At 39.3% G+C, this 13585-nt stretch overlaps 1 protein-coding gene across 5 annotated transcripts in view; it reads right to left on the bottom strand.

Annotated features, from left to right (window-relative positions):
- The window catches only part of KIAA0825 (KIAA0825 ortholog), a 434350-nt gene that overhangs the window by 211290 nt on the left and 209475 nt on the right, over positions 1-13585 (bottom strand). For all 5 annotated transcript variants that reach the window (XM_040241509.1, XM_040241510.1, XM_040241512.1 and 2 more), the window contains 4 exons: positions 11063-11471; positions 6392-6551; positions 2123-2281; positions 206-300 (listed from right to left, as the gene is read on the bottom strand). In XM_040241509.1, coding sequence (XP_040097443.1) covers positions 206-300; positions 2123-2281; positions 6392-6551; positions 11063-11471 — 823 coding nt within the window. The remainder of the gene's footprint in view (positions 1-205; positions 301-2122; positions 2282-6391; positions 6552-11062; positions 11472-13585) is intronic.

Raw genomic sequence — 13585 nt, 5'->3', positions numbered from 1 at the left:
CAACATCAGAAATATTTAAAGTTCAGACTAAAATCAACCAATTTCGTCTCAGAAAAAGATGTTTCTGACTTTTGCAAATGCTTACTCTAGAAAAACAGCATTCAGAAACTACACTTTAGATAATTTCAAATATGTGTGTATCTACACACACTCACATGCACTCTATGTATAAAAGACACAACCCTCAAGTCCCCAGCCCTATTACCTGTTTTTGAGCAGTACACTGAAGGTCATCTTATCCAGTCCCAGATAATTTGGCAGCAAGTTTGACCAATTCCAGTTCCATTTTGTGATGGCTGACTGTTGATAAATGAGAAGACGCTATTGTTAGTTATTAATCAGAGTTAATATGATCAGTAAATTAAAGCTCCAGCTGTGATAGACCAACTAAGAAGGAGGGGGGTACAGAACAAGGACTTAGACAGATAACATCAATCATGTCCACAGAAGAAGGTTTTTATTCCAATAAGACAGCAATTAATTTATAAATCCATTTGGGGATGCAGTCATTATTTATAAAAATATAAATCAATTTCTTCAGTCGTTATATTCTTCCAGCTGCTAATGGAATTTGCCCAACAAGTTTCTCTGAAAGAGGGACTCTTTGTATAGTAAAGCAAAATAACTGGCAACTTTTCCATGTATCAATTTATAGGTTTCTTTTAGCTCCCAGAAGTTTGATTAAAAAAAAAAAAAGATGGAAGTATTGATACTCTGGCTCAAATTCTAAGACACAGCTTAATTAGAGAGTGATATTAATGTTTTTGGTTAAGAAAATGCTTTAAAGGGGAAATTATAAGGACCTGTAAGTGTAAATAACATAATTCTTTTTTTTTCTCATCTAATAGATAATTTCACAATAGAGAAAGGAGAAAAATTACTGTGAAAGATAATCTCATAATTCAGAGCTGAATACAACATGCCATTTATTTAAATGAAGTGAGGATAATTTAACAGCTACAACGATTATTTATGGTTGGAGGAATCTAATGTACAACACAGGAAGGCAGCTAATAAACTCAAACTTATGCAATATATTTGGTTTTTAAGTATTATGGATGCTTATTCCTCTTAAAACTAAATAGTTTTGATAATATGAGTCCAGGCTAGTGTTTAAAATCCAACAAGAACTACGCCCTGTCACCTGCTGATTAATGGAGCACTACAATCCTGTCATAGAGCAGGAGAATTCTGCCCCAGGTTGTCAGCATGTGAAGGTCTTATTCTACTACAGTATTGATGAATGTAGACGAGGGCTGTAACAGGCATGGTAAAAATATTATCTGCATCCCGAATTAGGCCATTGTTTTAATTCTTATTTTCGTCAGAGCTCTAGGTCAAGCAATCCTTCTCTTCTGCCCTGTTAGTTCCAATAGTCTGTCAGGAGGTTACTGGGAAAAAGACACCAGGAGAATGAACAAAGCAAAAACAACTTTAGGTTTCAAGTACTTTGGCATGAAGATGATCTTTTGAATGTTACTATGAAATATGCAGCTTAAATGATAGCACACTCTGACATTAAAAGATATGTAGTGTTTATAACATGGACTTTATTCCACATATACTGACTTTAAGATCATTAACAAATTCATTTTAAATTCGGGAATGTGTTTAGGGTTATAAAACAGCTAACTGACCTCATGCCAGTTAAAATAGGAGCTCAGTGCTCTATTTACGATCACTTTTAAGGTATCTTTTAATTTACCTGATAAATGAGATAAATTTATAAAGATTGCAAGGTATTTTGTGGGTTGTGTATATCGAGGGAGGGTGGAACCGGCCATGGAGAGGAAGATTTTAAGGAAAGCTGGATTTCTCAAGCCTCTTGTAGATACAGTCAAACAGATGTTCCCCTCCTCTGCCCACAGTGAACCGACCGGGTCAAAAGTCAAATTTTACAGACCAAACAGATGAATCAGTTTGACAAATAGAAAAGAAGGTAAAATAACTTTTCCAAAGTCAGTTTGCACAGACCATGCAAACAAGAACAAGGCCTTTTGCGTGCTAATCAAAAAAGATTTTGAGTGAATATTCAAACACAAAGCACTTTTTTTTTCTTACTTGTGTAAAACAAAAAAAGGCACACAGTTTTAATGAAATTTACTATTTAATTTCCACATACCTGATCAAGCATGCTTTTACTGAACACTTTGTACACGTGGAAAGGGTTAAAAGCAGAGGGCTGATCTTCCACACTCCTCAAGGTCGTCTTTAAAGGTCGGATGGGTAATGGCTTTTCCTCTGAACCATTCATAGAAAACAGCTGTTCTTTTAAATATCCCTTCAAGGGAAAAAAAAAAAAACCTATAAGTTGCGATGGTAGGAAGCACATATTCTCTTTAAAAATGAACTGGTCAATATCCAAATCTATGCTTCCAGCACATTTGCTAGGTTAGAGTATTACTTGCCTCGAGACAGATTACATTTTCAGAAGAAACATAGCAGAGTACATACCAATCAGGATTGCAACAAACCCATCAAAAACAGGTTCACTTAATACATAGGAAAGATCAGAAAACTGTTTAACAAATTCTCACATAATGAATGTATGCTTGATTGTACCAGAATCGTTTTAATCGGCATTATCTTATCATTACTTCACATGTTAACGTGTCTGGGTTACCAAAACTTAACTCAGGAGCTTGACTATTCACAGTATAAGACTGCTCATCAAGCATAGTTGCTACGTACTCCATGCTCAGCAGAGTGCTAAGTACTCTGGTAGTTCACTGCAAGCAGTCTCCCTCTATGTAGAATGAATTATAATGTAAGCTCCTCAACTCTGGTTTCATGCTGTGGACTGAAAATTATCAAGGTTCAATAGAAACTCCAAATATGTAATTTTAATCTTATCCTCTAGCGACAGCTTGGGCAAAAAAAAAAAAAAAAAAAAAGTCAATCTATTGTATTATACTCTATCTTCCATCCACAAATAAAAAGGTGAATAACCCCAATCTGTATTACAAGACTCCTCCTGGAAAATGATAAATTTAAAGGACTAAAAGTTTCCCACAGACTACCAAATACTTACTGTTGTTAATAAACAAGTCATTTAATAAATAATATAACAGAAATGTCCTTGTGATTTTTAATGTGTCACAATATAAAGTTTTCTTCAAGCTTAGGGTTAGGACTTAGGTTCAGAGAGTCACATGTGAAAACAACTTCAGAGGTCATCTTGATAACCATTGCTACTCAAAGTCCTATGTGTGGGTCAGTCAAATAAACCCTACCTAGGAGCCTGTTAGAAAAGCAGAATCTCAGGCCCCACCACGTCAGAATCAGCCTGTTCACAAGCCTCCCTCATCTGTGCTCGTGACAAGCATCTTCAACTACCATTTGGACTTTTATGCTCCGACACCTTATCTTTGAAGTGAAGTGAAGTCACTCAGTCGTGTCCGACTCTCAGCGACCCCATGGACTGTAGCCTACCAGGCTCCTCCAACCATGGGATTTTCCAGGCAAGAGTACTGGAGTGGGGTGCCATTGCCTTCTCCAGAGGATATTCCCGACCCAGGGATCAAACCCGGGTCTCCTGCATTGTAGGCAGACGCTTTACTGTCTGAGCCACCAGGGGAATAGAAACTTGTCCTAGAATAGAAACCTTATCTTTACCTCAAAGATAAATGCTTAAAAACTCACCTCCTCTCAAAACTTCCCTGTCTCTCAATGGCACCTCTCTGCTGGGTTAAGTCTCTGACCTTGCCTGCTTCTGGTTGCTTTTAGCAAAAATGTGAAGAGTTGGTGTCTCCCTATTTACTAGAAACAAGTGTGTTAACTTAGGTTTTTAATTTGACCATACATAACTTGGATTCAGGGGCTTCCCTGATAGCTCAGCTTCCACTCACCCAGGCCTGTACCTGTATATGCTCTGTATTTACACTGCTTTCGAATACTATTTAGTAGCACTCCCAAAAGTGCTAAAGACATGATGCCACTCATCAAATGCACAAACCTCACGGTGCAATTTACCCACAGTATAACAATGCTTCACATAAAAGCAGCCCTAAGTGTTACGCTAGTCACTCAGTCACCTTGTGTTATTTGTGTTTCCTGCCTGGACTGTTGAAGCAGTCAAGGCTGAAGCCTCCCTACTTTGATTCTATCTTCAACTCACATTATGCCTCTTACCTCTCAGCCCTGCATCTCACTCAGCAAAATAAACCATCAAATACTGAGCCTGCTTTCCCAGCTGATAGACCTTGCCATAACGCTTCAGTTGTGTCCGACTCTATGCAGCCCCTTTGAACTGCAGCCCGCCAGGCTCCTCTGTCCATGAGATTCTCCAGGCAAGAGTACTAGAATGGGTTTTCATGCCCTCCTCTAAGGGATCTTCCTGACCCAGGGATCGAACCCTGGTCTCCTGCATTGCAGGCAGATTCTTTACCACTGAGCCACTAGGGAAGCCCCAACAGTAAGTATATTCAGTTGGAAAGAAAGAAAAACCTTAACTTGGAATTTAATTGATTAAGATGTGGCAATGCCCCCGCAGAGAGTCTTAGGTACGTCAGATCTCAAAGTGTAACTGCTCAGAAGCACTTCCTCAGACTTCCACAAGGAGAAAACGGCCTTTCAATTTCCTGAATACAACAGGTGGCTGACAGCCAATGAATACCCAACTTAATTTTTGTTGATTTTGCTTATGGGTGATTTCCTAATCTTTTCTGTCTTCTTGGAACTCTGAAAAACAGAACTATCCTATCAGGGTGGCTATTTAAACCTGCCATCGCGGTGTTCAGAACTATCATAACTCAACCTTACTAAGGCTCTGAGGGTACTCTGACTAGTCTGTTCCTCTGTAACCACCACAGTTACTTTGGCCAAACTAGGTGACCAGTGAAGACCATGACGTCATGCCCATGAAGACCGTGACTTCACAATGGAGGTCTTTCAGTTCGCCAGACTTCCTGCTCTCCCCAAACGGAACCCTCAGACAAGCTGTGAGAGCTCCTCAGCAAGAGTGAACAGGTGGAGTTCCTGTGTTACCAATCCTTCCTTAGCTCCAGTTCCTCCAGAAGCGGGACCCTTTCTCACAGCTACAAAGGCCTCCTTCTCAGGTGATCATTAATACCTTGTTACGTCACCTGTTTTAGGTTGATTACCTCTCTGAAGGCCAGAAAACAAGATTTACTTGAAGCAGCTTTCAAATAGATCATAGTAAGGAGAACATTTATGTAGCTGAGTCATAAAATGCTGTGATAGAGTTTAATTCACTCCTTGGAAATGTATGTTTTTTTAAGGCCTACCTCAGTGAGATAAAATGCTATATCTTAACATTATTCATATTACACAATTTTTATTATGCCAAAAATGCATTCAGTGTTTGCAGACATAAACATAATTCTACTTCATATTAGATGTCACGTGTGAATCCAGATTGAGCTTGTGCTTAGTTGCTCAGTCGTGTCCGACTCTTTGTGACCCCATGGGCTATAGCCCGCCAGGCTCCCCTGTCCATGGGGATTCTCCAGGCCAGAATACTGGAGTGGGTCGCCAAACCCGCCTCCAGGGGATCTTCCCAACCCAGGGATCGAACCTAGGTAACCTAGGTCTCCCGCATTGCAAGTCGGATTCTTTACCATCTGAGCCAGCAGGGAAGCCCATGAATACTGGAGCGGGTAGCCTATCCCTTCTCCAGGGATCTTCCCGACCCAGGAATAGAACTGGGGTCTCCTGCATTGCAGGTGGATTCTTTACCAGCTGAGCTATCACGGAAGCCCCTGAACCCAGATTATGTATGGTCAAATTAAAAAGCTAAATTAGCAGACTTGTTTCAAGTAAATAACAAGAGATCAACTCTTCACATTTGTGCTAAAAACAACCAAAAGCAGGCAAGGTCAGAGGCTTAACCCAGCCGACAGGTGAATAAGTATGACATTGGTTCTAATCAGCTTCCCTGCATTAACACATTTGCTTGGGTTAATATAGTTGCTCCTGAATACGGTTTGATATTCTTCCGAAGTTTCTCATTATGTCTAAGAAATCTTCAGCTTCACCCACACAAACATGACGTCTGCAGGAGAAGAGCTAAAAATCTCTCTTCAGAAAATTCTTCATTTCACAAATACCAGATTTTAACATCAACTTGATGGTCACAAATACACAATTCCCAAACTACACCTTTCATCTCTACCATTTCGAACTGAGTTGAGTTTATGAGCCGTGTTATTGTTTAAACCATATAAATAAAACCTACAATGTTTCAGTGAAGCCTCTGCTGTACAAATGCAGAACAGCCCGAGCTGAATACATTCTATTAATAATGCAATATTGAGTTTGGTATTGACTTTAAGAAAGTATTATCACCTCCTTGACTAACCCTTAGCTGCCAGCAGACGCTGCCTCAGGCCAGTACACACCTAATTGCTCGGTAAAAAGGCCGTTTCCCTACCTCATTGAGCCGCATGATGTGATAAATTTGCCTCAGGTATTCGCTGCCACCTGGTTTGTGGCAGATATCCAGGACCATCATGTTTATTTTCTGCTCAGTCAGTTCAAGAGCGATATCTCCTTCTTCTAAGGCTGTGCTTTTCTCTATTGTCATAAATGCACTAAATACAAAGAAAGCGTATTAAGTATCAGTGTAAGGAATTGTAAAGACGGAAAATAATCAAAGAGATTGAGTGTGGAGAGTTCGACGTAAATCTCATATGCAAAGCACCCATAAAGACTTTGCTCAAATAGGTATACCTTCCCTAACAGCGGGCGGCTCCCATAAACGGCGCCTTAGAACTAAGCACCTGAAAGCATTTTTAAAAATTGAACCGTTTCTTTTAAAACATTGCTTTATTGCATTTATACTCCGATCTATAAAACATTTTCCCATTACCGCAATTGTTGAAATTGCTATAATCGGGGGATGAAAACAAAACATTTCTTTTTAAGAACGAGTAAGAAATAATTTGTATTTTCTCTTTGAGGATAAGGAGTATCTTTGATGCCAGAAATAGCTTTGGTATTCTGTCTTTTGTAGACTCCTCTTTACACCTGTCTTAGACACATTAAAGAATAATTAAAGTGTCAAAAGGGGGAGCCTATTATGCTAAATATAGGCTGGATGATTCCTGGAGGAATGCTTACCACTGGGTATTTTAAATTGGCCTTTTGACACTTGTTGCCTTTTAAAAATACATGCCCTCCCTCCTGTTTCTTCCGGGTAACAGATACTTAGCAAAAATCACTACTCTGCTTATCCTCCCAGGAAAAGGGTCTCCTGTAAGCACAGCAGGAAGGTGCAAGTTATATGTGTGAAACGTTTTTTTTATAAGAATTCATAGGCTTATTTTTGATTTTAAACATTATTCACATTGTAGTAATGGATGACTTTTTTTTTAATTCTCACGCTATACCAGTGCAAAATAAATCAAGATACTCTACTTACATCATATATGTTTCACACTAATTTTCTTGTTACAAGTGCTATTAGGATCATGTTAGGCTTTGCAGTCTAAGTATTCTTAAGAAAAAGCATGGTTTTCCACTGTTTCCCAGACTAAATGAAATTTACTGTGGTGTAATCAGCTATATACTGCAGTTCATTACTGAGATTTTGCCATGATTATAAAATTAGTTCTGCTAAGAGTCAGTGCCGCTGACCTGAAGACTGAACCAAATGATACCCAGCTGCTGGACATTAACTTTTATATTGCTTCCACATGTAGCCTCAAAACATCCTTCTTTAAAAAAAAAAAAAAGTTTATGATCCTATAAGCCTTGCTAAAAAAAATGAAACCAAATCCTACTCTTAAAGATATCCATTAGGTAGAGTAAATCTTTAAACAAGCAAACAAACAGAAAAGACTTTTGTGCAGTAATAGAAGTTTGTAAATATCTTTTTTGAAACTGCATACAGGCTGCAAGCAAAATTTCTTGTCAGGTTTTGTAGAGGCTGACATTGAAAAAGTTGAGGCCCTCTGACAAAGGAGTGTCTCAGTGTCAGCCCCTGAATTGTATCCTTTCCTGTCCATCACTGTGCAGGTGAAGCAAATGATTGGATTCAGTCAATGCTATGATTAATGAGTTCCTCTCTGGATTTGGGACTGCCTATCAATCATGTCATTAGGGAGAATGTGCCCTGAAAGAGGCAGACCTTAGCCAAGGAATAACTGCATTAATCTTAATCTGTATATGCACCCAGCCAGCCAAGTCAGGGTCACCATGATGAAAAACAATAATCTTCAACTCGACAAATTACTTTGCAAAGACAGACATTTCTTTACTTTTTTTTGGCCTGTGTGTTCTCCAGAATCTAAGTTGACTGTTTACAGCTTGAGTGTTACTACAAAGTGAAGGTTATTTTAATGAATAGTAATGCTTTCAGGCAGCATGCAAGACAAGCACTGCTTACAGCTGCTGCCTTTCCACTGCAGTTATGCTCACAATTTCCATAAAATCAAAGTTAAATCTGGGTGCAAGTGAAAGAAGTCTGGCTAAATGATATCGTGTGGATCCAAGATAATCTTCATGACGAATTAAGACTTCAGTTATCGTAATAGAAGAACTATTTTAGTTTAAGTGCTTATATTCTCATGTGAAAAAGTATCGAAGGTGGTGTCCTGTCCAACTCTGCGACACCATGGACGGTAGCCCAGCAGGCTCCTCTGTCCATGGAGTTCTCCAGGCAAGTATACTGGAGTGGGTAGCCATTCCCTTCTTCAGAGGATGTTCTCGACCCAGGGACCAAACCCAGGTTTCCCACACTGTGGGCAGATTCTTTACCATCTGAGCCACCAGGGAAGCACTACCAATACTGGGGTAGGTTGCCATTCTCTTCTCCAGAGGATCTTCCCAACCCATGGACTGAACCCAGATCTCCCACATTTCAGGCAGATTTTTTACCATCTGTGCCACCATTTTCAAAAAATATCACAGTAAGGTCAAGGCAACCCTCCACCAGTATACAGACATCATGGTTTAAAATACATCTTCCTCATGGTATAGATCTATGAACTAAATGATCATCTATCTGTGAGAAATGAGTAGAGATGGAAGTTCATGTGTATATCAGAAAATTAACTTAAAGGTAAAGTCGGGATGAAGCGTTTCTATACCACTCAAACCCATAAGTGATTACCTAAAGTCTGTTAATATGTCAAATTTAATTCTTTTTCAAATAAATGAAATAACTTTTAAATCTGGATTTTTTTATATTGAAATTATTTGAGAAATTGAGAAAGACATAGCACTGTGCTAATTACAAGCTACATAAAGTGTATTCAGAATTTTTGAGGGCTGTAAAACATTTTTTTTAAGTTAATAAAAATTATTTTTGATGCAAGTTGCAACATAAAACTAATCAGCCAAATACTGGCTAAACAATTCCCTACTGTAGAAAACAGCAGATGTGTTGGTGCTGTTTATGAAATACTTAGGCTAAAATCAACTTTCAAGGAAAAAATTTCACTTCTGGATTTCTGTATGTAGCCCAGGGTATATTAGAGACATTACTGTCCACTGATCTTATTGATAGTCTCCTAATTCAGCAGTATCATAAATTTAACTTTATAATCAAATCCACTATTTTTACTCTGCTTCTCTTCTCTCCCTTCTACACCCACTGCCATGGATAATGACACATGGCCTTAATCTTTTAGTCTTTGCATTAAAGCCTGTAAATTGGTATCCAATGCAAATGTAAAGATTAAGGTCACTGTCAACGTTACTAAGCATTTTCCTGACTGCTATTCTTAATCCTACACACAGGATGCCCCACAAGTAAATTTCTAAAAGTCAGTATGACAAGGCCAGGAAAATGATTACTTACATTTCTTACATTATTTACGCTACTTACATGATTACTTACAGTAATTTCGATTAATATGAAGTCTCACAGATTAACACAAACTAGTAAAGAGCATTTGTCATCACACTATTAAACAGTGCAGCTTATTTTAATAGTTTATAAATAACAAATGCTTACTAGGTCTAAGCTTGATGTTAAGAACTTTATGACTGTTATTTAACCTCTCAAAACAACTCTACCAGCTTTGTATGTGAGCGCTCAGTTGCTCAGTTACATCCGATTCTTTGCAATCCCATGGACTGTAGCCTTCTAGGCTCCTCTGTCCATGGGATTCTCCTGGCAGGAATACTGGAATAGGTTGCCATTTCCTGCTGCAGGGGATCTTCCCAGCCCAGGGATCCAACCTGCACAACCCTATAACTCACAAAAGATGGCCCGTTTACAAAGGATTTGTATTTGTCCATCTAATTCCAAAACCTGAACTCTATCACTGCCATGTACTAAAACTAACAACTTTTAGTTGTTTCAGGCAGAAAGTTATAATAGTACTTTCTAGTAATATGAATATATTTCAAAAGAATGGGGGACAGTGTCTGTGAGTGGTGTAAAAAAAAAAGGGGGGGGGTTTGGCTTAGTGATCTGTAGACCATATGAACCATAACTCCTTTATCAATATCATGCAGTTCTATACTGAAGACTAATTGTAAGACAGAAGGACTCTATGTACACATTTAAATTCATCAGGGACCCTTAAAAATCTCTGCAATACCACAAATCACTTAGCTCTCAGTGACAAACCGAGAAGGCTGACATTTTCATACAGAAACAGCTGGGTGTGTTTATAGCTTGAGTGTGATATGCCCCAGTTGCCCTCTGGGATTCTTACATTACCAGATGAAAAATGTGTACCTTTTTGACAATCAGGTACACAGAAAGCAATAAAGAGCCTTTTATACCCATTAATTCCTTCTTAATTTAATCTCCATGGCCAAGCCATTTACGAAAAGCTCCAGGCTATCCACGAGATACCTGTTTGCACATTGAAAAGGAGTGAAACCAAATTCTCCTGGGTTTAACCACCACCCTTTTAATCAGAAACCTTGAGATGGGGACTAAACATGTATAGTGTTCCAGTGTATCAATGGGGTTCAAATTTTAATAAGACAAGGAACATTTAACAATCCAGCGTTTGATGGAATATTTATCTTTGCCTGTATTCATCAAAGTTCCCATGAAGTTGTGGTGGTGGTTGTTTATGGGTGATTTTGTCTTTTGGGAACGTGTCTGATGCAATTTGGGGAAAGAAAAACATAACTTTACCATTCGGTGCTCAGTTTCCTTGCTTTCAACAACTGGCATTCAACCCAGTTGGGTTTCTGCTGCTCGATGCTCCGTATAACCTTTTGGGTCATTTGATTAGGGTGACTCGTCTGCTCTCCCGTGATGCTTTCCAAACACACACAGACTAAACCGAGTTTCTCTTTACTCCATCTGTCAAGGGAGGCACCTGTTAAAAGTTCCGCAGTGTTTCCATCCTCAAATATCCGACATATAATTACAATCAAGTTCCAGACAAGCAGGCCAGCTTTCTTCAATTCAACGAAGTTTTCTGACATTTTTCTCTCAGACAGAAAAAAGAAGTATTTAATTGGGGGAGGCAAGCATGCAATCACTGTAGGTAACTTGCTGATTACAATAGATACTGCCTGAGCAGCAAGCCTTGTGAAGCCTGGGGGAGAAAAGAAAGAAAAGGTATGATTAATATTAGCATTTGCGTTCCATCACTGTGTTGAGTGTTGTGTGAGGATGTCTAATTTTTGTGGAGAAAATTGTTGAGAAGAGCAAGTGCCTGACATATTCTGACAGAACTCTACTGGGGTCCTCTGCAGTCCTGCCAAAAATTCCCCAAGTCCCCCAACTTAATTTTTCCTCCCAGAAAGGATTAGAAAATTCAGAATTATTTCTTATATTGTTATCTATTAAGATTGTAGGTTTAAAGGGCCCAAGGTCTTCCTAATCAATAAACACAAAGATACCCGTGCGGCAACCTTTTTGTGGCCTTTGGCACTTCTTTAAGCCTTTCTATTCTTCTCCTGGCATCCATGACAGAATCATTCTAGCTCTTGCCGGGACTGGCTCTTCTTTTAGTTTTCAGCTCAAATGTCATTTCCTCTGACAGCCTCCCCCTACAGTCCATGTAAGACAGTCCCTTCACGCCGATCCTATTCCAGCCCCCAGTTCCTCCCTATCATTAGACCCCATTTTATTAACTTTATTACCACATTTAGCCTCACTTTATTTTTTCATTATCTGTCTCCATCCTCTAGAATATAAGCTCCAGGAAGGCATTAGGACTTCATCTCTAACAGATGTTTGGTAAATACTTGTTGAATAAATGAGCCAACAAACTGGTTCGTGTATATCTCTATTGCTCTGCTTCTCTGTGTTCCACACCAACTCCACTTCTACTAACACCTCTTACCTGTAAGTCCTTGGGCTGTTGACTGAAGATTCTATTCTCTCTCACTTAACGTGATTTCTCTGAAGGATTTACTGTTCTCCTCTCTCGAGATCAGGGTTTCTCAACTTTCGCACTACTGACACCTGGGGCTAGAGAATTTTTCGTTGCAAGGAGCTGACCTGTGCATCGTAGGATGTTTTGGTGGCATCTCTGTCCTCCACTCACTGGGTGCCAATAGCATTCTCATCAATTGTGGTAAAAATGTCTCGAAAGCATTGCCAAATTGTTCTCTATCTTCCTAGTTGAGAACCACTCTTCTAGATGATTCTAGAACCTTCAGTTTTGGCCTTTCAACCACTCCAGCTCCCAGATGGGCATTCCACTTCTCTGTTCTCCTCATCATTGAGTGAGTTGTGTCCAACTCTTTGCAACCCCATGGACGGTAGCCTACCGGGCTCCTCCGTCCATGGGATTCTCCAAGCAAGAATACTGGAGTGGGGTGCCATTTCCTTCTCCAGGAGATCTTCCCAACCCAGGGATTGAACCTGGGTCTCCCTCACTGCAGGCAGACACTTTATTGTCTGAGCCACCAGGAAAGTTAGTCATCATTTTCTTCTTTCCTTTTGAATTGTTTAAATATTCCTCCTAATCCTTCATACAAGACTAGGGGCTGCACTGATCAATCTTCCTACTCCATCATCTTTGACGTGCAGTTTTGCCTCACTGTGACCAGGGCTGCTACCTACTCAATCCTGCCCTCACAAGTGGTATCTGGACTATCGTAGGATTCTCCTAACCCATCTCTCTGCTCCAGACTGTGCCCAGCTATAAAGCCAGATGCATATACTACTACCTAACCTGTTAACTTCATTACCTAATTTCTCTGCTACAGTTCTTTTAGCTGTTTTCCACTGTTATGAGATCAGTCACTGGAGCATTGCTGTCAGAACACTTTATAGTCTAGCTGCAGGCAGTTTTGGTGAACCTCATCTTTGTTTCATCTTCTTTACTCTTAGGCTTCTGAATATCTCATTATTCTCACATGGAATCCCCTCGTTCTTCATAGGTCACTCATAACCTTCAACTTTTGGTTCAAAGTTTTTTCCTCCTATGAATTTATTTGGACATATTACCCATGTGACTGTGCTGTAATTAGGTTCATAAAATGCCATGTTGTATTATCTTTTGTATTATCATCTATCATTGTTTGTTATATTCTTATTTATATATTCATGAGTTGTCTTTACAACTAGACTAAAAGCTCCCCAAGAGCATGGAATAAAATCTCACTCCTTGAGTATCTCGTAAAGCCAGATACAAGCATTTTAATACACTATGTACATAGTTGAATTTGAACATTGGAAAAGAGTGAAAGTCTAAAA

Source organism: Oryx dammah, unplaced genomic scaffold (genome assembly GCF_014754425.2).
Source record: "Oryx dammah isolate SB20612 unplaced genomic scaffold, SCBI_Odam_1.1 HiC_scaffold_5, whole genome shotgun sequence".
Lineage (NCBI taxonomy): Eukaryota > Metazoa > Chordata > Mammalia > Artiodactyla > Bovidae > Oryx > Oryx dammah.
This window is presented reverse-complemented; position numbering and strand designations above follow the sequence as displayed.